At 41.1% G+C, this 23,696-nt stretch overlaps 1 protein-coding gene across 5 annotated transcripts in view; it reads left to right on the top strand.

Annotated features, from left to right (window-relative positions):
* The window catches only part of NELL1 (neural EGFL like 1), a 293,349-nt gene that overhangs the window by 223,257 nt on the left and 46,396 nt on the right, over positions 1 to 23,696 (top strand). For all 5 annotated transcript variants that reach the window (XM_042021335.1, XM_042021324.1, XM_042021346.1 and 2 more), the window contains one exon: positions 2,473 to 2,568. In XM_042021335.1, the coding sequence (XP_041877269.1) occupies positions 2,473 to 2,568 (96 nt within the window). The remainder of the gene's footprint in view (positions 1 to 2,472; positions 2,569 to 23,696) is intronic.

The raw sequence follows: 23,696 nt of genomic DNA, 5'->3' as shown, positions 1-23,696 counted from the left end.
AGGGTGTTCCTGAACAAATATTTTGATTTTGGGGTTTTTTCCCTGTAAGTTGCTAAGATGTGCGATGTAAAGGGATATCAACATTTCAAATTACTTGACAAGTTAGTGCTAGCACATTTGAATACACATTTAGGAGGGATAGTTGTAGGAAGGAATAGAAAGATAGAGTTTTGGCCCATGACAAGCATCCCAGCCTTTCTCCCAGATGGGAATGGTACACTTGGCTGTGCCTGTGGATATCAAGATCTGGCTGCTGCACTGACATAAGGGGAATGTAAGTTCTAAGGGGAACATCTTTTACATGACCAGCCCTGTTTCATAATCTTTCCCTGCTAGAAATCTTAAAAGAGAACAGAAGGAAATGCCACCTCACGCTGCTGACCTCCTGACAGGATTTATTGTAAGAAGCAGGTATTTCGCGTTACTAAGTTGGTAGGATCCATTATGGTGGCAAAGAAAGTGTATGAGAGCTCTACTGAAGCATTCTTACCTACCTATCCCTGTCAGCACTAAGAACTTTCAATGGACATACATGATTGTTGTAGACAGTAAACATCATCTGTTTTTCCCCTTTATGAATTCTTTCAAGAGCCCCATGTGGTTCTTTCCCAGTGTAATATGGCATATGTTAAGGATGAACTATTCACTTTTTTTGCCAATATTTTTCTTTCTTTTTCCTTTATATCTGCTTTGCCAAAACTCTGCGTCTTTTGATGTTGTGCAGAAATGTATTACTGCTTCACAAAAGTCTGTGTTTACTCACAATTTCAAACAGAAAACATGAAGATGCAGAATTTAACTTACACCTTCTCTGAGAATGCTGAGACTAGAGATGAGTAAACATTCTTTCAAGAGCTCTGGAAGGAATCTTTTGAGTCTCATTGTGGTTTTTATATACCTTGAGTTGTATTTTTTACCAGTACTTTCAGCTTTCTGCACAGTTATACTTTCTTAAAAATATTTATATGCAAAAAATAAAAAAATTACTGCTCTTAAACCATATTTCTCTTCTTCTCATTCAGAAATTGGCTGGTTTCAAACAGATATATTTTAGAAGATTCCCATATGGAGTGTGTGCATTGATGAGGAGGAAGTGTGACTGTGCTTTCTCCACACCACTGCCTTGCTTCAGGGGTGTTTATAATGTTCTACAGTGATCTTCTCTAAAGCACTTTAGCATTCTCCTCCATAAAACACTATGGCATGCTATGAATTATATATTTACAGTAAGGCAGACGTGTCTACCAGTTCAGTCACGAGATATGATGATATGCTTTTTTCCCTCTAAGTGGTTAACAATTGCAAAATATTCTTTTTAATGCCTAGAACTCTATTCACTTTATTTTTCTTTTTGGGTATTGGAAAATAAATCTTAAACATTTCTTCTGTTATCTAGCACTTTAAGCCTTTTCATAGCATTTGTAACATCTCTGCCAACACTCCATCTGTGATTTTAGCTTGCAGGAAACACTTTGCAAATCTGTTATTAGCTTAGATGCAGAGAGCTGCTGTTTAAATACTAATTGTAACTTCTCTCATAAGTGCTGTCAAACCCACTCAGTCACTTATGAAGTTCAACAGATATTGGGGGGAGGGAGTGTGTCAGGGGTAGGGCCTGCTCTTAGCTGTAGCAAGGGTCCTACTCAAGTTACCAGTACAAGGTAGAGAAGTGTTCTGATGCTTGTCCTCTCCTCTTGACCTCAGTTCCACAACTTGCACCCACATGACAAAAAAAATAGAAAAGAGTAACTTTAAACAGTAAACAAACTTCAAAGTGGACTTTCTGCCAAACTGGCTGTGAGCAAGAACATCACACAGTGCTCACAGGAAAAGATGAGATCCATTGAGATCCATCAGCTGTGTGAAATCCTAGTTATTGGTCACATACACTTCTAAAGTACTTCAGTATTGCTCCATCCCGAATCACATTCAGTAGCGGCATTATATTGGGGTAGAGCCCATCTCATATTTTTAGTCATGATCCTCACCCTATTTAATTTCTTAATTCCACAAAACATACTTTACACTTTAAAATAAAAATTTAAAAAGCAAAATATTATGTGTTTACAGACATTTCAGTGAAGTATTTGATAGAAGTGAGGAACACAATGTTTAACACCATCCAGCCTGCCTGTTTTCTGTGGATTACCAGAGCATTATAATTGTCATATGCATATTTGATATAAGTGAAAGATGATCAGCCCCATTAAAATCATATGATGTATTTTTTCCTCTCTTCTTCTTCCAGATGGTTACTAATCTTTTATTGGTGAGGTGGTTTGCCTACGGTGTAATCTGAGATTTTTCCTCTTGTCATTTTAGTGAGTTACTTCTCTTTGTGTTTGCAGGTGGACTGAATTTTAATATGCTGAATTCTGTTAATTGCTTAGCATTTAGATGTTTTTCTTATTATCCTACAAATATATATTTTAAAAAATTAAGTATTACCCACATATTCCTTTTATCTTGCAGCATTCTGTGAAGAAGGGTGCAGATATGGTGGAACTTGTGTAGCCCCTAACAAATGTCTCTGCCCTTCTGGATTCACTGGAAGTCATTGTGAGAAAGGTAAAGCTTTACTGAAAAACACCTTCTTTGGTAATGAGAAGTATGATATGTGAAAGAAGTAATTACTTTCCATTCTTTCATTCTGCTTGATGCTTTCTCTCTGTTGAAGGTATGGCTGTTCCATTTCTGCCTTTTCTGCACTGAAAGTTCATCTTGTCTAAAACTTTCCATGTTGAATTTTATCAGGGATATATCTGCTTTTGCTTCCAGTGTGCACTTCTAGTTAATTAGAAGGGACATTAAATGAAAAATATTTGCTTCACCAGTTTGCTGTGGTGCAAGCTCAAGGTTTCCTTCTGCTTTTCCTGAATTTGTTGTGCAAATTAGACCAGAATTTGGATGCTTGCTTTTCACTTCAGGTTATTGAATTATTACGATTTGATTTGTTTCTTAGTCACAGTTTTTATAGAATCACAGCCTATTCAAAGATGTCTCACTAGTCATGATTAGATTCTACCTGTTCCCAGATTTTTATTTTTCAAGATTTGCTTCTGACAGCCTCATAGTTCCACCTTCCAGTTTGTTTCACAAAGAGCTGGTTCCTTGTCTACCTTAAATGAGGAGAAAGGGATCTCACTAAACTCCATATAGGACTCTTATTATTTTCTTTATTTAGCAGATTTGGGATTTTATTTTGGTTTGTGCTTATTGAGGTTATATGTCACTTAACAAACTCAATGATGAGGGTTTTTTTGCACTGCATGTTTGTTAATTAACTGTTTACACTTGTATTTACTTTTGAATATGAAGTGGATTGTTAATGCAGGTTGTATGCTGTAGTATGGATGAGATTATAATTGGTGAATTTTTTTAGAAAGAAAAAAATGAAAACAGAGAAATAACTGCTACAGTTAAATTAGTGGAACCACTTGTAACCCAGAGATTGTGCAGTAATTTCTGTGTTTATTGAAGTCACTTAAGCCCAGTTGTCAATAAATCTTCTTTAAGTAGCTTCTGAAAACTGCTAAATACTTCTATGGGTGTAGCCAAATCACTGTATACTAAAAGCCTGTAGTTTCTAGTTGTCAGCAATGTTTATGATTATTTAAGAATGAACTAGGACATTAATATTTTCATCTCATCTAGAATAAATCTGAGTACTTATTTTTCTTTTGCCTCTAGCCTTTGGGTTATTTGTTTTAAATAGAAAAACAACCTCCAGAGTCTCCTGCCATTCAGCAATGAGTCCCGGCAATATCATGGGGAAGTAATGCAAGACATTCCTACCTCAAAGCCCCACCTGCCGTGGCTCCCCAGCTGCTAATGCTTCCTGCTGGTTACCCATGTATAATTTGCTCATTCCTTTCTAAAACGTGTTGCTCAGAGACATCAGTACATTCAGAGGGATGCAGAATGCTAGAGATCTGTTCTGTGTATGTGACAGTATGGTAATGCAAAACCAGTACCAGCATTGCCCTAAGGTGCCCTCCCTACCCAGGGCTTCAGGCTAGATTTTAGCTCCTCTGCCTGTGATTCTTTCACCCAAGGATCTTAGAACATTATTTTTCCTTATAGCTGTAAAGGGACTTCCATATCTAGAGTACAGATTCTCTAAACTATTGAAGTGATGGTTTAAAATTGATAAATGGAGGACATAACCATTTTTGACTTGTATGTTTTTCATGTCTTTTGTATTGTTTGATCTATAATATGAGTTAGCACACCAACTAAAGGAAGCATGGCAGGTATGGTACTCTCATTATACCAAGCAATTTAGAGGTAGATGTCAGAAGGCGATAGCTTCTGTGAATAAAATCTATACAACTTGAACCAGAAGTCAGTTTATTTTTTTCTTTGAAGATGTATAGGGTTTACTAGTATGCTACAAATCAAGATAATGATGCTAACTTTGAGAAATCTGACATACGAGCTAGTTTGACAATGAACAGGGCTTTGTGTATGAGAATTTGTCACATTGTAGTTGTGTTGGAGGGTTTGAAAACTTCAGCATATACATCTTATGTCATATGCGTATTTCAGTGGCTAAGTCCGCATCAGATCTGTGAGAACAGCTTCAGCCTCCTGAAGGTACATGTCCTGGCCAGACTAAATGTTCAGAGTAGAGAGGTGATGAACCACCTTTGAGGCAGGGTTCTTTTTGCTTCACTGATTACCCCTAGAAGATGTAGTGCTTCCAGGAGCAGGAGGCAGTTAGTAAAGGCTTTCCTCATTGTCTCACTGCAGTTTGCTGCAGTTTTTAAAGGACACCTAAGTATTCTAACCCCATGTTTGTTTTTTCTCCTGTCATCTTTAATCTTAGAAATAAGCACTTCGTTTTATTTAGTATATGGCACCACTCCCTCAATCATTATGACACGGACGTAAGACAATGAAATGGTGGGGCAACACTTCAAATCAAAGCCTAAATGTTCTTGGCAAAACCTTGTCTGGTGGAAGCTCATAGTGAAGTGAGGCATATCAGAAGTAAAGTGATGTGTTTTGGTAATGTGTTCAATTTGCCACGGTGCATTTGAAAATATCCTTCAAACTGACAACACAGCAACTTCTTATACATTATTTGTGAGCTGAAAGGACTCATCACTAGCTAAAAACAGTATGACCCAAATTGACTTCAATGCCATGTAAAGGGTAAAATGAGCCAGTAATTAGAAATGTTGTTGAAAAGCAGGTGTGTTTACTTCTGAATATGAATCATATGTTACTCATCGTTTCTGACTGCCTGGCTGAAATTATGATATTAGGTTAATTAAAAATTCAGAGATATTTGAGAAGGGTAGGATTTATACCAGTAATTTACTCAGGTGAAATTAAAATACACATTTAAGGCTTATGTACAGATACATAATTCAACGTGCTGCTAAGAAGAATTACCTCTTGCCAGTCGCTTTGGCTGACATGAGAAATCATTGTAACAGTTGTGGGGCTATCTTTCCTTTTTGAAGGTGAACTGCAGATTGATATTCACAGATACTGTCAAGTAATTCCTTTCTCCATCCATTCTTTATAATGCTGTTTCTTTAAGTATGTGCTTGATGCTTCTAACTGAATTTTTGTAGTATTTAGGATCTGATTCTATCTTCAAATCACTTCTTTTTTGTTGATTTTGTGTTTTTCTGGCTAGGGCTGAAATCTGTGATCTCTGTGATTCGACCGTTTGATCGTATTTAACACAGTTGTGGTACTTGTGTTGGAAACCTTTCATGTTGGAATTTTTAGTGATGTTGCTGTGTGATTCCAGCATGATGGCTGAGCTAGAGATAGGCATCCTTAACTGTATGTAACACTGTGGGCTTGAACCCAGGTGCATCCTTGGCAGGGATCCCTGTTAAAAGCTTTTGAGAGACATTTTGGTGTGCAGAGAGGAGTACAAATACAGTACTCTGTGAGAATTGCTGGCAGCATGAACTCAAGTGCTCCAATTTTCCATCCATCTCATATTTTTGCAATCTTTAAAACAGAAAAACTCTAGATCATTCACTGAGCTGCTCTTTTCTGTCTGTGGATGAGCCACAGGTCAGTGGAGTTTTCATGCTGGTTTTGTGGACAGGTTCACAGTTATTTTGTATTTGTGGACTGTTAATCACTGCAGCTAATGATGAAGTGGTGAGGATGAGATAAGACAGGACAATCTATGATATCAAAGGTAGGAGTAAACAGATGATTGAATGCCTGGAAATTGCAGGCATTCCTTGAACACCTGCCTGCATGTGATGGAGTCCTGTGCATGGGTCTAAGAAATACATCTGAACAGCTCTGGGATCTGCCCAGTGCTGGGAGTCATTTAGGGTGTCTTGTCTCTACAAATTATAATTTGGGGTGATGAGCAGGAAACAGCAGAAGGGTTTGAAGCAGTGGGTTCCCAGCTAGGGGCATGGAAAGGAAAGTGCAGTATTTTTCCAGGGGCTGCAGGAGCGCTTTTGGCAATGGGAGGGCACTGCCTCCAGAACAGATTCAAGTCAAGTGCACCACAGCTTTTCTCCCTTGTCTTGTGACAGCTGCTGTCTGAAGTGGTACGCAATAAATGGGGAATATGTTTCTGGTAGAATAGAAGGGCTTTGTGTGGGCTGGAGCTCATGGACGTGGATATTTCTGTGGTAGCGGTACATGTGTGTGTTTAGTCTTTGAAAAGCACTGGAAAGAAAGTATGCAGTCACATCACATAGAATGATAGAGAGGTGTCAAAAAATTACCTGCTGATGATAAACAGAAGCAAGGGTAAGATACGGCAGCAGAGCATCAAGATGTGATAATTACTAGGGTTATTTTTTCATGTTGTTTTGGGCTGTACCTGCAAAGAATTGTCTAATATTGGAGTGAGAGGTCATTTTTGAGTATGTACCATGGCTGAGAAATGTGCTTTGAATCTTACTAATCATATTGCAAGTGAGTAAGTAAATCAAGACTTGCTGTGTTGCATTAGTTATATATGGATTCTTCAGCACCTCACTGATTTCACAGGTGTGTAATGAAATGTTGCTGTGCTTACATCTTCAGTATGGGTTGTTACATCATGGAAATGAGGTCTTTAACTGATTTGTTTCATCATAGTTGGCAGTATCTGCAGTTTTTGTCTAAGAAGCTGCATAACATCTGTGTTCCCATCTCTTGAATTGCTTCTTCTGGAATATATTGTCTTCTGCAGTCCTTTGGGTAAAACTCCCTATAGTCTCTATTCCTGTGGACTGTACAGTTAGAAAAAATGTGAGAATTTAATTTCTATGTGCAAGTTCTTTGATTCTTAGGCTGGATCAATCTTTAGGTGTGTATCTATCACAGACATTTCAGTCAAGGAGCCTGGTTTAAAAAATGAGCAAATAAAAACCAAAACAAAGCAGAGGAAGAGATTTTTCCATGAGTATGGTAAGCTAAATGTCAAAACTCCCTGCCTTCCTCTACCTATGATCTTTTTTGTAAAATAAGAGGTGAGGTTTATTTTGGGAAACAAACCAGCTGTGCAGCTGTGGGCGCAAGGCTTTGCATGAGATTCTTTCTAAAGCCTCTAATTTCAAGGTGAGGCAAAGCCAGGATAGCGTGAGACAAGAAGGGTGAAGCAAGTGACACTTAGTTTATCACAGAGGAAAGTGGCTATGGTTGATATGTCATTCCTGAGGGTGTGACAGAGCCAGAGAAGGCAGATGTTCCAGGTGGCTGAGGTTGTCCTGCTCCATTTGCTGCCAAGCTGTTTGCAGCATTTGCCCCAGCGGTGCTTATTGCAAAATGGCAAGGGGTGATATCTTAATAAGATGGAAAAAACAAAGCTGTCATTTGTAAAGATACCAGGGAACAGATCAAAGAATATTTACTAGAAAAACCTGAGTAAGGCTGTCTCTGAGGATCAAGGGGTTTTTTGTCTGCAAATCAACAAGTAACTCTCAATGGAAGAAAGAGTTCTTCTCAGTGTCAATCTCCCAGACCAAGAACACTATTCACCACCCAGCTGACCCTCACATGAGGAGACAACTCATCAGTGTTTACTCTGCCTCATATGATCTAATAGTTTGATTTTAAAAGCCAGGTAAAAACACTAAGCAGACACTGGTTTTGGGGTGGTGGTTTGTTGGGTTTTTAATGTAATAAATATTTTTATCTTCCTGTGTAGTTTATTTGTTATATGCAGGTCTTTGGGTCTGTGTATTTTTCTTTGCTTCTAATTAAAGGAATATCAGCTATATTAATCTTTTATGTTACCCAAAGTGGTATCTTGACAAGTAACAAATGGTTCTAACATTCTGGTGTTTTACTAGTTACATGACTTGTGGTCATATGTATTGGGTTTGTATGGCAGAGTTTTGGTAGGGGAGGGAGAGCACGGAGGCTCCTCTGGAGAAGCCACCAGAAGCTTTTGCCCTGTCCAAGACAGACCCAACAATGGCCAAGGCCAAGCCCATCGGTCACATTGGTATTGCCTCTGGGATAATGTATTTAAGAAAGGCAAAATGTTACTGAACAGCAGCAACTGCAGCTGGACAGAGGAGTGAGAACATGAGAACAACAGCTTTGCAGACGCCTGGGTTAGTGAAGGAGGGGGGGAGGTGCCTGTCTTTCCTAGGTGAGACAACAGCATGCTGTGAGGGGTATTGGCTATCCTAGCTAAACAGGCAGAAAAATGTTAGGACCTCTCTTTGCCATATACTTAGCACCTGGAAATCACCAGGGGAAAGGGAGGTTGGTTTGTTTCTGTTCTCTTTGTTAATTTTGGCTGTTGCTACACAGTGTTGGATGTTTATTCATCCATAAATTCTAATTAAGTACTGCAGGAGGAACATCATGTTTAGATTAGGAGCAGCAAACTCTGAACTCTAAATATAAAAGCCCTGTGTTCCTGCTGAACTTCCTACAGCTGAGAGACTATATGGCCAAACTTTGTGCAAAAGCCTTGCTCTAACTGAGGCACTGGAATTGGTTCTCTGTTGGAGGCTGTGTTGCTTTGGGCCTTTCACAGAGCGCTGAGTCCCTAATTTAGCATCTGTCCAGTTTATCACCAGGAACATCTCTCACATGTTCTGATATGCAGGCATATCTGCTTCAGGTTCCTCTTAGATTCTGAGGACCCAAACAATGCGATTTATATTTGTTTCAAGGGGCAGAATCACCATTGAATCATTTTAAAGAAAACAAAGAACTACAAAACATTCAAAATTCTGAGCAAATATTTGTATTTGAGCAAATATTTGTATTTGAGCAAATTCATATGTTAATGAAATTTCCATTTTGCAACTAAGAGGTTTCCATATATGAAGCTTTCCTTGTGATGTGAGCTGTACAGAAAAGACAGTTGCTTTGAAATACCAACTTCATGGTGAATTAACTACAAATGACATCTCATTTTACTGTGATTAAAAAAAACCCCAGCAAGTCTGCTTTTGAGTGCAGTGCAGTAATGCTAATTTGTAACTTAGTTTGCCAGGACATTGCAAGCCCTTTTTTTTTTTGACTTTTTTTCCAAGCAGATGCCTACATCAGTGAAAAACAGTAATTCTACAGAGAAGTACCAGAATTAGGTGGTAGACCAGCTAAAAACTGAATAAAAACTACCTCAGGCTGTCCAGCTACAGGTACTATTTAGGGAACATTACTGAGTTTAATAAGCTCTTTGCCACCTTACTTTTTCTTATTAATAGCCAGCTCTGGACTGGAGAATCAACCATGAATATTTAAGTTTGCTGATAACCTAGAAATAAAACTTCAGACTCAATAAAACTCAAGCAGGCATAGAGAGGTAGTTAAAATTTTTAACACAGGAATCCTCTCGGCTTCAATGGGAATTTCACCTGAATGGAAGCCTTAGGATCTGGTGCAACTGAATTAGGTGAAATGAATAATAAAGGGCTCTAGTGAAATAAAAGAGCAGCTAGAGTGGGGGTTTTGTGTGTAACAATCTGTGTAACTTGAAGCTACCAATGATGAATATACCATTTTTAACTCCTTGATCTAACTAGCTAATCTAGGAGTAAGATCCTGTTCAAACAGTAGAGAATTCAGCCTCATAAGAAAATTTGTACAACTCTGAGAATGTTACTGTGTGGAGCCATGTTTCTGCTGAAGCTTAAAATAGTGAATGCTAACATATTTCATGAGTGATCTCACTGAAATTAATCAAGGTCTAGTGAGGGAAAATGTGCCTCATTCATCAGAACCAGCATAAGAAACCAATTTCTTTTTGAGAAATACTCCGACAAGTGAAGGGAATGGAGAAAACCAACATGCCAATTTGTACAGGTAATTGTGTGTTTAATTCTGACAAAAAGTCAGTTTTTCTGCATTTCTTTTTTTTTAAGATTTTTTTCCCCTGAAAAACTTACGGTACAAGAATGCTCTAAGCAAATGAAGTAAATGTAACCAGCAAGCTGGCACTGACTGTGGGAGGTCACTGGGATCCCATGTCCTGTCTGCAGTCCTTCTCCCAGCTTTCCGTGGGTGGCTGACACTCAGCTCAGCCCTCCATGGCTGTGCAGCCCACCAGGGCCAGCAGGACCCTGATGGCCAAAGCCATGGCAAGCATCCTCTCAGGACAGGCTGACCCACTCAGGATGGCAGAATTCTGTGGGAATTGGGCTCTCTGGGCATCCTCTCTGCTTTTAGCTGTTGCCAGTGTCCTTGTCCCACAGACCCTGGCTCTGCCAAGTACCACCGGCTTCTCTGGGTGCTGAAGGGTGTCCAACGGGGCAGGCAGAGTGGTGCGAGGGACAGTGATCTTCCGTTTGGGATTGCTGGGGACAACTTGGACCAGAACAATATCCATGAGGCTGTGGCATTGGATGGGATTCATCCCAGTATGTCCCAGCAGGAACCCCCTAAATGATCTACCCAAGCTCCTGAAAGCCCAAGGAGGTCCATGCTGGCTCAGTGCTCTCCAGCTGTATGCGACTTGACAGCAAGGGCTTGGACTTTCCAGGAAACTCCAGCCCTCTTAATCTAATCTTGATAGCAGGAAAAATGGTGGAGAAGGACATACTTGGCGCTACTGGGAAGTGATGGAAGGACAATGCCAGCGTCAGCCGTGAACAGCGCGAAATAACAGAGGGAAATTCCTGTCTAACTGATTAATTATCCTGCTGCCATAAGGTCACCTGTCTCATGGGTGGTGGGAAGGCATTGCAGGTTGTATTTCAGGATTTTAAGAGGCGTTTTGATCCCGTCCCTCACAGAATCCTGGAGCAGGTGTGCAGATGTGAGATGAGCAGGGACAGGGTGTGCTGGGTGAAGAACTGGCTGATGTACTGGTTTTCAATGGGATAGGATCCATTTTCTTCCCAGGAAGTGGGACAGAGCTGGATTTGGATTCAGGATGGGAATGCGGTGGATAGCACGTGGATGGTTTGGATGTTGCTGAGCAGGGCTTGCCCTCCCCAAGGACTTTACAGTGTCCCATTGGACAATCCATGTCCCATGCTCTGCCAGCAAGGAGGTGACACCATCATTGTTCCCCTCCTCAACCCCGTGTCCTACTTAGACAAGAATCTTCCACCCACTCTGCTCCAGTGGGCCCTCAAGTGCCTCACAGAGGAGCCAAGGAGCCCCTGCGGCTCCCAGGTCCTCCAGGCCTCGGGCGACCCCTCGCAAGCGGCCACGTGCTCCCGCGAGCCCCCTGCACAGCCCCTGCAGCTGCGGCCCCTGCGTGGCAGTGGCCCAGGAGCTGCAGGAACTGATGCTGCTGCTCTGGGCTCGCAATGGGACACGGGTGCCGCTCTACTCTGGGATGTGGCAGGCGTTGTGGAAAGAACTGCAGGAGCTGCTGAAGCGAGGCCACCTGCCCTGCTGTGGCTCGTCCAGCTCCTCCAGGAGCCTCCATCCCTTCAAGAGGCTGCTCCCAGCAAGATTCTCCATCCCTGGGAAAGCCTCCAACCTTTCAAGGATTTCGTTCTGTCAGAGATCCTTCATTCATCTGGGAACATCAGGCCATCAGAGATCCACCATCCCTCTGGGAGCTTCTGTGGCCTCTGACAGCCTCCAGCCATGCAAGAGGCTCCAGCCCTCCAAGAATCTCCCTTCTTCCAAGAGCCTCCCTCCCTCTGAGAGCCTCCCCATCTCTGAGAATGTGCATTCCTCTGAAAGCCTCAACTTCCAAGAGCTACCGTTCCCTCTGACAGCTTCCAGCCCTAAGAGACTCCCTCCCTCTGAAAGCCTACCTGTTTCTGAGAACCTTCAGCCCTCCGAAAACCAGCACCTTCAAGGAGTCTCCATTCCCTCAGAGAGCCTCACTCTTGAAAGTCTCCATCCCTGCCAGAGGCTCAGTGAGACCTGCTGGTCTGAGGACAGCGGTGACCCCATGGTAAGGTCTCCCAGCTCCCTTGGAGCCAAGAATATCAACCACACAGGCACATTCCTCAGGGCTGATGTGGCCAGGTAAAGCCCAGACATAAAAACGGGAGTGCAGCCTGAGCCACGGGAGCCTTCTCAGGAGGAGCAAATAGAGGAGCAGTGAGTGTCCTGGAGCCAGGAGTTGCCGGCCCACAGCTCCCAGGACGCTGTGCCGGCTGTGCCAGCTGGCAACGGCCCGTGCCTGGTAGCGGAGACGACCCTCAAGAGACCCAGGAGGTTCCTCCATCTCCAGGAAGCTGCTCTGAGACGGCCACCAACTACCAGGAAGGTCTTTCTGGTAGCAGGTGAGATCTTCTGAGGAGCAGAACAACTGAATAAATTAGGATTTTCCCAAAGAGCTGTCTGAGTGTTTGCACTGGTCTGGATTGACTGGGATAGGGTGCCTTTCTTCCCAGGAACTGGCGCAAAGCTGGTTTTGGATTCAGGACGGGAATTCGGTGGATACCACACAGATGGTTTCATTGTTGCTGAGCAGGGCTTCCCCTCCTCTGGACTCTGGAGTGCCTAATGGGATAATCCATGTTTTTCACTGGGAAGAGAGGGAGGAGTGTTGAAGACAGAGGCAAAGAATGCATTAAACACCTGTGCCGTGTCCCTGTCCCTGTTTGTGAGGTGACCATCCACATCCTGGAAGGGGACAATGTTACTTCTGCAATGTTTTTTTCCACTGATATATTTAAAAACACTCTTTTTATTGTGTCCCACATTTCTGGCCACCTTCCTCTCCAGCTGAGCTTTCACCGCACCAAATTTCTCCCTACAGTGGCAAGAAACATCTCTGTATTCTTCTTGTGATCTTGCTTCCACTGGGCACACAGCTTCCTTTTCCATCCTCTTTCCCAGAGGAGATGCCTTCTGCGTCGCCTGCTTGGCTTCCAACATTTGGGAATCGCCTGCTCCTGTGCCCTTAGGAGGTGATGTTTCAAAATTGACCAGCACTGATGGACCCCAGCACCTGCAAAAACATTGTCCCTGGAGACCCTGCTTACCAGTTCCCGGAGCAGTCTGAAGTCTGCTCTCCTCGTGCCCCGAGCTGAGGTTTTGCTGGCCCTTTTCCTCTTGTCACAGGTTTGAAACTCGATTTATCTGTGGTCGCTGTGGCCAAGACGGCCGCCAGTCCCCACCTGGCTCAGGGCACGTGGGACTCAGACGGCGGCCTGGCTCCAGGGGGGCTGAGCTGGAGAGTCCTGGGCTGTGGGGGGCTTCCCCCTTTCCTGGGAGGAGACTCCCTGGGGAGGAAGAAGGGTCTGGCATGAGCCACAAGGCCCCTGGCCAAGGGACGGTAGCGGGGGACGTGTCCGTAGCAGATGCTGTCTGGGAGGAGCTGTGGCAAGGAGTGGGTGTGGGGCTGGGGGTTTCCACACAGCTGGGGGACTCTTGGGCAAGATCTTTTCCCATGTTGATCAGAATGAATCGCCACAAAAGCGTCAGCCACTTGCTTTCATTGGGCTGACATTTGGAGGAAGAGATCATGTCCCCATTCATGTAATCCTTGAAAGGTGAATAAAATGGGATAAATCACTTTCTTGGGTGATTTATGTAGATTGTAGCATATGTACAATGAGGATAACTAATCCAGTTATTTTGCTTGAAGGACTCAGGGTGAAAATGTGAGTTAAACCCTTGTTGAAGGGAGTGCCATCCCCTCTTTACTGACATAGCCTCTGTAACATGCACAAATCAGTTGAATTTCAGTCCTTCAGAGTATCTGTTTTTGCAAGAGTAGCACCCATGGTTTTCAACAGTTTGCTCTATGAAGATTTATAAATTGTAGTATACTGCACTACAGGGAAGAAGCCACAACCAAAGGAGGTGACTCTTTGCAGAATCTGCTGAACGACATTCAGCGTGTGGAGTCCAGACAACAAGTTTATTTTTAGGATTGTACTCATATGTATGTAGAGAAAAGAAATGAAATAGGAAGTTTTGCTGATGTGGAACCTTAGAAACTTCCTTTTCCCCTTCCAGGATTTTTCTCTATCAAGTGAAACATTTTTATGGTCCATACTTTCTTTGCTAGTGATGTGTCAGTTCTCTGCAGAAAGTATATGATGTACTCAAAGACTCCCCTTCACAGTAGACTTTTTCTGGATAATCCAACATACCATGCCTGGTAAAATATTAAAAATAAATAAATAAAATCAACAGAGTAATACCTGTTGGGTGTGAAAGAAACTTGCAAATCTGTCTCTTAGAAAGTGTGGCATTAAAGCCTGTTCCAGATTCAGTGCACACTAACTCACTGTGCAGATTACTGTTGCTTTTGTTAGGCTTCTGTTCATGCCTGTAGTCCCCAGAGCAGGAATATGCAAGGTGTTAAAATAATACTGTGCTTAATGTAGGGTAGGTATGAAGCATAAAAGGAAACTTGTATGGTTCTGATTGAATATTTCCTTTGCTAGTTCCATTATGAATGAATCAACTTTAAAATAACAGTCATACTCAACCTCCAGGAACTATATGTCAAAGTTATTTTCCAACTTTTTATAATGTTATGATAAAAATCTGTTCAGTCCTTCACATTTGCAGAAATAGAGTTCTTCCTAAATACATCAATCATTTTCTTGCTTTTAAAAAGGAACCTCTGATTTAGCAACTCAGGCAGTTCAATAGCTGGAATTTCCTACTACTTAAGATGTGCAACATCTGAATTATTTCTTTCAGCGTGTAGTATCTACTAAGTAGATCAGTCATTTCAGAGACAAGCAGAATGGTAAAGTTTATATGTGAAAGAGTGGCATTACCTTTCTTAGTTGATTTTTTTCTGAAGAGACATTCTCTGTATGTTGGCAGTCTAATCTTTGGAATGGTACTCATTTGTCTTTTGAATGAGACATGAAATGAAAGCACTAAACACTTCTGGTCATCAAAGATCCAGTTGAATCTGTATCCTATTTCAGCCTGGGTAATTGAATTCTGCCTCCTTTAGCAGTGTCAGTCAGAGAAATTACTTGAAATAGCTGTCTGGCTAACATGGAGTGGCACCCATGTCTTAATGTCATAGATGGCCGTGTTTCTGTGATAGGTTATGGATCCTTACAGCTTTTGATGGTAATTACATGGTTTTAAATGTGAATGACTCTTAGGTGGAGTACAGGCATGTGGGTGTGGGAGGGTGAGCTCATCCACTGCCCTTGTGATTGCACTGTCTTGGAAGCAGTGATATCTCTGATCTGGACAACACAGTTTAGCCAGGGCCATTTACAGGTTCTTGCAGTCCTACCACATCATCTTGTTGTAAGGTGGTTGGCAGAGGTGCTCTTGGAGCTGAGAGAAGTGGAAGGGCACTCACATTCTGATCAGGATCCCACGCATCACTCCTGCATGTGTTGCAGCCACCCAGCTTCTTTGTAATAGCCTGCTGGTTCATTGAAAACTTGGGCTGTAGGCAGGCTCAGTTCAAGAGAGATTAAATAGATTTTTCTCATTTTCAAGACAGTATTACAACAAGTTGCCAGGATGGGCCTGTCCTTTCTTTTGCATTCGAGTCACTGACCTTGAAAACCAGTGGAAGTTTTCAGGCTCAGAAGTGAAATTGCTGTGTAGTCATGAGGAGAAGGTCGGTTCTTCTCTAGAGTTTTATCAAAGCACTGACACTGTTTATCAGTCAATGTATGGCCAGTATGTGTATTTTACTTGCTTACATGACCACTTAGGAGGATTGAATTCCAATCTACAGATGTTTTATGAAGATCTCCTGCATTTTCATTTGATGTTTTGGAGCACGGGTGGTACTGCAGTATGAGAGAGATGTTTAGTTATTGGTAGTGGTTATGTAAGGAAAAACTTGTCTCTGGCAATTGTTTGTGATTAGGTTTCCTGGAAGGAGACCAAGCAGCTTCTCTGGTTTTGGGTGGTTGGTTTGTTTTCTCTTTACCACAGACTGGGTAAAGAATGTGCTGTGAGCTATGTCAGCCCCTGCAGAAAATAAGTTTAGTAGTTGTACTGGGTTTGAGGGGCCAGGTCTTGGGAGTTGTCAAGGCTACAGGGATGGCTTCTGTAAGAAGCTCCCCATGTCCAGCAGAGCCAAGGCCAGCCGGTTTTAGGACAGACCCACTGCTGGCCAAGGCTGGGCCAATCAAGAATGATAGTTACGCCTCTGATAACAGATTTAAGAAGGGGGGAAAAAAGTTACTGTGCAGAAGTATTTTCAGGCAGAGAAGAGCAGGGTGAGAATATGTGGGAGGAACAACTCTGCCGAAACCCAGGTCAGTGCAGAAGGAGGGGCAGGAGCTACTCCAGGTGCTGGAGCAGATTCCCCTGCAGCCCGTGGTGCAGCCCAGGGTGAGGCAGCTGTGTCCCTGAGCCCATGGAAGGCATGGAGATGCACAGATCCACCTGCAGCCTGGGGAGGAGCTCACGCCAGAGCAGGGGGATGCCCAAAGGAGGCTGTGAACCTGTGGGAAGCCCATGTGGAGCAGAGTCCAAGCAGGACCTGCAGACCCTTGGAGAGGGGAGTCCATGCTGGAGCAGGTTTCCTGGTAGGACTTGTGACCCTGTGAGGGACCCATGTTGGAGCAGGATGTACCTGAAAATACTGCACACTGTGGAAGAGTGACCCACACTGGAGAAGTTCATGGAGAACTATCTCCCACGGGAAGTACGCCACACTGGAGCAGGGACAGGACTCTTCTCCCAGAGCAGCAGCAGGAATAACCTGTGATGAACCGACCATTACCCTCATTCCCCATCTCCCCATGTGCTGTGGAGGGGGAGGAGGTAGAGTGTGGGAAGAAAGGAGGGGTCAGGGTAAGGTGGTTTTAGGGTTTATTTTACTTCTCATTATTGTGCTCTGAATTTTTAATTGATAAATTCAATTAGTATCTCTAATTCTAGCCTGTTTTGCCAGTGGTGGTATTTGGTGAGTGACCTCTCCCTGTCCTTACCTCAACTCATGAACTTTTGCTATATTTTCTCTCCCCTGTTCAGCTAAGAAGGGAAGTGACAGAGAGGCTTTGGTGGGTGTCTGGCATCCAGCCAGGGCTACCCACTGCAGTAGTGTGACTGGACAGGGGCTTTATTCCCTGATACTCATTTTCTCAGGACAGCTGTCCTGTCCAACTCTTGTGGCAGCCATAGCTCTGGAACACCTATCGGTCTGTCCAAAATGAATTTAAAATGGGGGGAAAATCTCTGTGTATCACAAGAGATTTTTGTTTTGTGTCTGTTACAACCCTGGCAGGTTGTGAATTCTCAAGTTAATGGAAGCTGCTTTTTGGGATGGGACTTTAATTTTCTAGAAAAGCCTTTCTGTCCCCCACCTTTAATTGTTTTGTTTTTCACCCTTGGAATGTCCAACACAGAGTTTTTCAATTCTCTCCATTAACTGTGTGGAGAAAGTAAATATTTTATTCATCCCTCAGAAGTTTTCCTCCATTTTCCCATCTGAAATCTTGTTCTTTTATAGACAAATCTCCAGCTTTTATAGCGGTTACAGCTGATGCCATTTGAGGTGTGTGTGCTGACAGCGGTAACAACTCCCTCAGTGATACCATTAATCATTTGCAGGTTAGGGAGTCAGATATGGTGTGATAATGCCTGGCTATTCCTAAGGCCTCCCTTTTGAGATGACTGAGTCATGAGTCATAGGTTTCTTTTTGAAGAGAGATTTGATTTTTTTTTCTTTTTCAATCTCTCCTCCCCTTATCTTTTCTCAGCAGGTTTTATTAGGTGTATTCATTACTGAATAAGATGAAAGAAGGTTGCATGTGTAGATGGATGGTGGTGGATCACTGAGGATGCAGAATCTGATCAATATTGAGCAGAATTTCTCTGTATCTTATGTCTGTTTCACTGAATTGACTGTAAGGGAATTTTTCAGATCCTCTCCATGATATGTATGGTTTGCAAATGTGAAAAGAACAACCTTACAGAAGGAGGTAGACCACTACTCCCTCCTCCCGCCACCATAAAAAGACACATCTCTGTTAAAGTTGTAGGTTGTCCTAGTTGTGCTAAAAGTTTCCTTACTGTATGTTAAATAAATTTACTGCTGTGTTAAATCCATTATTGTATCTTCTTGCTACAATCCGCAGAATTAAATTGGTCACTTAGTCGATTTGCTGTATAGCTTCAACAGTGAACACTGTAAAAATAAATTGAAATAGCTCCTTTGGAGGAAATTCTTCCAGGGAGAAGGAACATCCAAAGCGAGAAATGTGATATAGTTGACATTGCTACTCTGTTAACTTGTGGAAAAATGGAAGACATGTCACCTCATTGCATTTAATGGGATTTTTCATGAATGCTAAATTCAATCTAGTTAAAGGAACTTATATATAATATATTCACATATCTAGATTTCATGTTTCACTCTTCTTTACACTTCTGTATATTAAGTGCCAGACTTAAAGGGCATAGACATTTTTTCTAAGCCAAATTGAGAAGTAAAATGAGGGAAGAATTTTGTGTCAGTCAAACCTAAAAATAACTGCCTGTATGTGCAACAACCAATTTCTGTTTTCCACTGAAGGAAAGATAGCTGTTTTAGAGTCATGAAGAAAAGGGTCCAATCAAACCAGGGTGTAACCCCATAAATGTTTTTCTTTTCATTACTAGAATGTCTTACTTTTGAATATAAATAGAAAGATGATACCTAACGTGAAGGACTGACCATATCAAAAGCATAAGGTAAAAATCAAAATACTTTATGAACCTGTAAAGACCCACTGACTTCCTAGTTTCCATAAGCTTTTCATTTGTACTGTCAGTTTTACTGAAACAGGCTGAAAACCCTGACCTATTAAATTTGGGGAAAAGGGATTTTGTGGAAACTTAATTTATCTGACTGAGTGATAAAAGGCTTTGTCAGTCTTTACCCCAGTAAGTTGTCTTCCACTACGAGTAGTCATGTGGATTTCAGTTGTCTAATAATGATGTAAAGTACATCTCAGTGTAATGCTAACCAAGGAAAATTAATCAAAAAGATACAATTAATGAAAGGAACATTAAGTGGTAATATGTATTCAGAAAACATTTGAAAGTAACATTTGATTCAGAATATATGAGTCACTTATCTGACATTGTGAGCATCAAGCTTTACAAATATTGGGACATATTATAAGGTTGCAGTTTGTCTATTTTTAAAGAAGTTGTATAACACTTAAGAATTATAGTTGGCTCCTTCCCAGGTCAGTAGACAATTCTAAATTTCTGGACTCAGGATGCAGCTGTTATTCAGTCCTCCAGTTTCAGATTGCTCTAGTGAATGAATAAGCACTGGTGGGAACTAGAAGGATAGGAGTATCTTCTTTTTGTGGTTCGGAAGATTTTGGCTGGGTGAATTTTAATCTTCACTGGAAAAAACCCTTGTATTAGTGTACAGTGTTACAAAATGCTTAAATTGGATAGAACAAAGGCGACATAATGCTGGCATTCTGACATATAAGATCGTGTACACACAGAAAATTTGAGGAATGTAAGCAAAGAAACGAAACTTAAGAATGGAGGGTGTAATTCCAGTTTTTCTCTCTGTGTGTATATCATATTGGCACATGATGTGAATATTTGTACTTTTTGGGAATGCTGCCACAAGTAAGGCAGCAGAACTTGCTTAGCACAGAGCATCTTTTCTTTAGATTGTGCAGGAAAGTGTATGTATGTATATGAATGTATGTAGTGTTATTTGTTTTTACAGCATAGAAGGGGAGTAAAAACCAGAAAACCCTTGACAATCCTGAAAGTTGATTGAAGAGTTTCTGTAGAATGTGTTTTAGGAAGTGCATTGCATCAGACACGACTATATACTTTGTTTATAATCCAGTTTAGGGAGGATAAACAAGAAAAAATATATTGAAAATCATATAATTCAAACAAACTTTAATGGATTCCAGTTTTGAGTAGGTCAACCATAACAATCTATCTTAATTGTCATGTTGTTAATTCAAAACAGAATCTCTTTTTTGTGGTGCTGTATAAAATAGCACTAATATGATGGGCAATGGCAATTTGTGGGCATAGAGATTTTTTCCTGATTGGAAACAACTGTTAAAGTATTTGTCATGTAAAAAGGGTGGATATTACAGTTGTTTATCGACCTTAGTAATCAGCTATTTTATGAAATTTGCTGCAGCTGTTCCCCAAGACACTAGGCTCACGCATTGTAAGGCAAGGGAGGAACCTGGCAAGACCTGGTGTAAACTCATCACAAGTCTTGGGTTCCTTTCTATGAGTAAAGATCCTGAGAATCTGGCAAAGTCATCTCCAAGGACACAGCTGTCTTAAGACAGCCAGACAGAATATTTTATTTCTTTGGGTTATTAAAAGCCGAGGTAAAGCCTCCTTAAAAGACAAGTTTATGCTGGAAAGATGAAGTGATTGCTCTGTTATCAAGGGCTGACTTGGCTGTATATTGTTCCTCCTACTTAGAAGGAAAATCACATGCAGGCCCTTTAGTTGCACCTGTATACTTTGTTGATGTGTAAAACGTGTAACACAGCTTATATGTGCCTGAGGTGATGTCTATAAAGAACACCCAAGGCAGGAGTGCCAAAATTGCTTGTAGATGTTGGCAGATAATCACAGTATTTATGAATTCTCATTTACTTTTCTTCTATTTCCCTCTCAAAAATACCCAGTGTTGTTGTGAGCATTCTGTTACTTCCAGGAATTAATTTGAAAGTGAGATAATCTAATCTAAATTCAGTGTAACTGTAAATACTGCTAAAATATGCTTTCAGGACTAACACAGCATTATATGTGTACTGTGGGGTGTAGGTCATTGCTTGTTTTCAGAAAACAAGGATTTCTGTGTCTAAATTGCACATTACTGATTCTAAACCACAATTTGTGATTTTTATGTACATTTTCTTTATGGAGATAAGTAAGAAAAAAACAACAAAAAAACAGCCTACATATTTCTGCATTTTCAATGTATTTTTTTGTGTTTCATAATAATGGATATCTGTGCTGAAACAACATATTCTAGATCTGTAGAATTATGCAGATGAGTCTGAGTAGCCCCCGTGGGGAGGGATTCTTATGTAGTACTGAAGAAGTGGAACAGAAATCATATTTTCATTATTCTAATTCTGTATTTTAATCTGTGGTAGGCACAGTCTTGTGCATGTGTGTACATTTAGAGTGGTTTAGGTGGGAGAGGATGCTTGGAAGAGGACATAAGGGCTGCACCCATCAAATGAAAATAAGTGAGAAAAAGAGGACTTACGGTATTTTTCATCTGGTCACTCTTGGTGTGTTGATGCTGGGGGCAGCACCAGTGGGTGCAGTGTTCATGTCATGATTTTTACAAGACCGGTGGCATTTTCGCAAAATGTTGTTTCTCTAATAGCACCTCTGTAGGAGTAGAGTCAGCTCGGCAAGAAGACAACTGATTTGGTGCTGATATGGTGCAAACCAGTTTCTATTTATGTATTTTACCTTCTTTCCATGATTTATTATTTTACAGAGCTGTGGATAATTAGAATATAAAATTCCTTTAGATGATTGCATGAATTCCTTTCCTTTGGAGCTGAGGAAGGGTCTCTAATGCTTGAGGAATAGTAACCACATGGTGAAAATAATTGAGATGCTCTTGAATTTTTAAATTTTTTTTTCCTCTGCCTCTGGTTAGATGGATGTGGGTCATGGGTAGATAATGTAGCATAGCTAGTTGTATCCTTGTGATACTTCATAGATTAAGCTTTTTATTTCATTGTTAATTTTCTCTGACAGCATCACAGCATTTAGGTGTGAGGATTTCTAAATTTATGTACTGCAAATTTGGCTTCACATTGTAGATGTATTGTAACTGTAACAATTACCAGGTGAATAATACTATGGAAATAATTTGGGATTTTTAAAAAACAAGGAACACCTATGTTGAACTTCTTACCGTAATTTAAAATTCAATATAAACCTCAACTTCTTCATATTTTAAAAGAGAGTCTTTTCTCTAAAAAACAGTGAGTAGATGTGATTATTTGTTTTAGCAAAGGACTTTAAAAATAAAAAAATCATCCACTGGTGTGAAACTGTCCTAATGCCTCTGGCTATGAATATATTATGGAGCTATATCTTCATAGAAAACATTTCCACCCTGTCATCTTCATTTAATTCGGTCATTTTCTGCTTTATTCATTTCACCTGGGTTAAATTTTGTTTACACTGTAATGCCATTTATGTTATTGAATGTGATTCTCATAGGTCCCTCTGGGAGATACATGTAGCTCCAGCCTGCAACCAGCCTTCCTGTTTGGTGTCTTCATTTCTGGAATCTGCTTGCATCAGAAGTATATAAATAATGAAGCTGGCAAGAATTTAATGTCATGGAAAATATGTCAGAAGCGAAGGCAGTTTGTGTGTGTGTATCTTTGTATGACCTTTTAGACCCTCATACTGCACTGCCCATATTACTTTTTGCACAGAAACCAAGAGAGCAGTTTGTACTGGAGATACTTCTGCAAGGGAGTGTTCAAGGTTTGATAATTAAAAGGCGTGCGTTTCCTCTGATTAGCCTTTTCTTTGACTTCAAGCTATTTTGGCAGATTTTCTTACTCCACGTAATTTGCTCTTGACATCTATTATTACTTAGTCATGCTTTCAAATGCTATATATTGTTTCTAATATTACAATACAATATATAATTGATTTTCAAGACTTCTGAGAAGAATATAATTTTTCACAGAAAACAGTGTAGTCTTGTGACTGCATATTTTTATGAGAGAAAAAAATACTTTGTTTCACATCTCTTGTTTCAGGGAATTCAGACAGTTGCTTGGATTCATTTTCTTTATTCTTCAGTATTTTGGAGACCTTTGTTTTGCTGTTTTCAGTAGATCTGAGGTTTCTGACAGCAGAGTACCTGTGGAAATGGTTAGGACTGAATATGATGTACATGAGTGGCAGGTAGACATCCTGCACACAGTTCTTGTCACCTGAGCCATCAGACTTCCTTGACACCCTTTCATGCCACATTTTGTACTTGTTGTTTTTGTCCACTGAGGGTAAAACCCAGCTGTCGCTTGCCCATACATTGTTCAGTGTGACCTGTCTGAAGCAAGGCTTGAATAAATCTCTCTGCTCAAAAGGGGAGCAATTTTAAATCACCAGGCTGCAGAAAGGGTGGAACAAACTGTTGGATTGCAAATATAAAGATTCTTAACTTCTCTGCAGAAGAAAGCTCTTGTGACATCTTGTGACCCCTTCTTTCCACCATACTGATAGGGAAGAGTCTTTGTTGGTTGTTCAATTACTCTGATATAACAGGTGGATGAGTAACACTGAGGGGCAGTAAATTTCAGACATATTTAATGTCACCCCTTATGTTCATTGAGGCCCACTACGATCTGTTCGGGGTTTTATGTGTGAGCGAGATATAACAGAGATCTAAGCAGAAGGGCCTCCAC

The sequence above is a fragment of the Corvus kubaryi genome, unplaced genomic scaffold (assembly GCF_017639235.1).
Source record: "Corvus kubaryi isolate FWS band 111438036 unplaced genomic scaffold, C.kubaryi_AGA036_p1.0 125, whole genome shotgun sequence".
Taxonomy (NCBI): Eukaryota; Metazoa; Chordata; class Aves; order Passeriformes; family Corvidae; genus Corvus; species Corvus kubaryi.
Note: the sequence above shows the minus strand (reverse complement) of the source record. Positions and strands in the feature narration are given on the sequence as shown.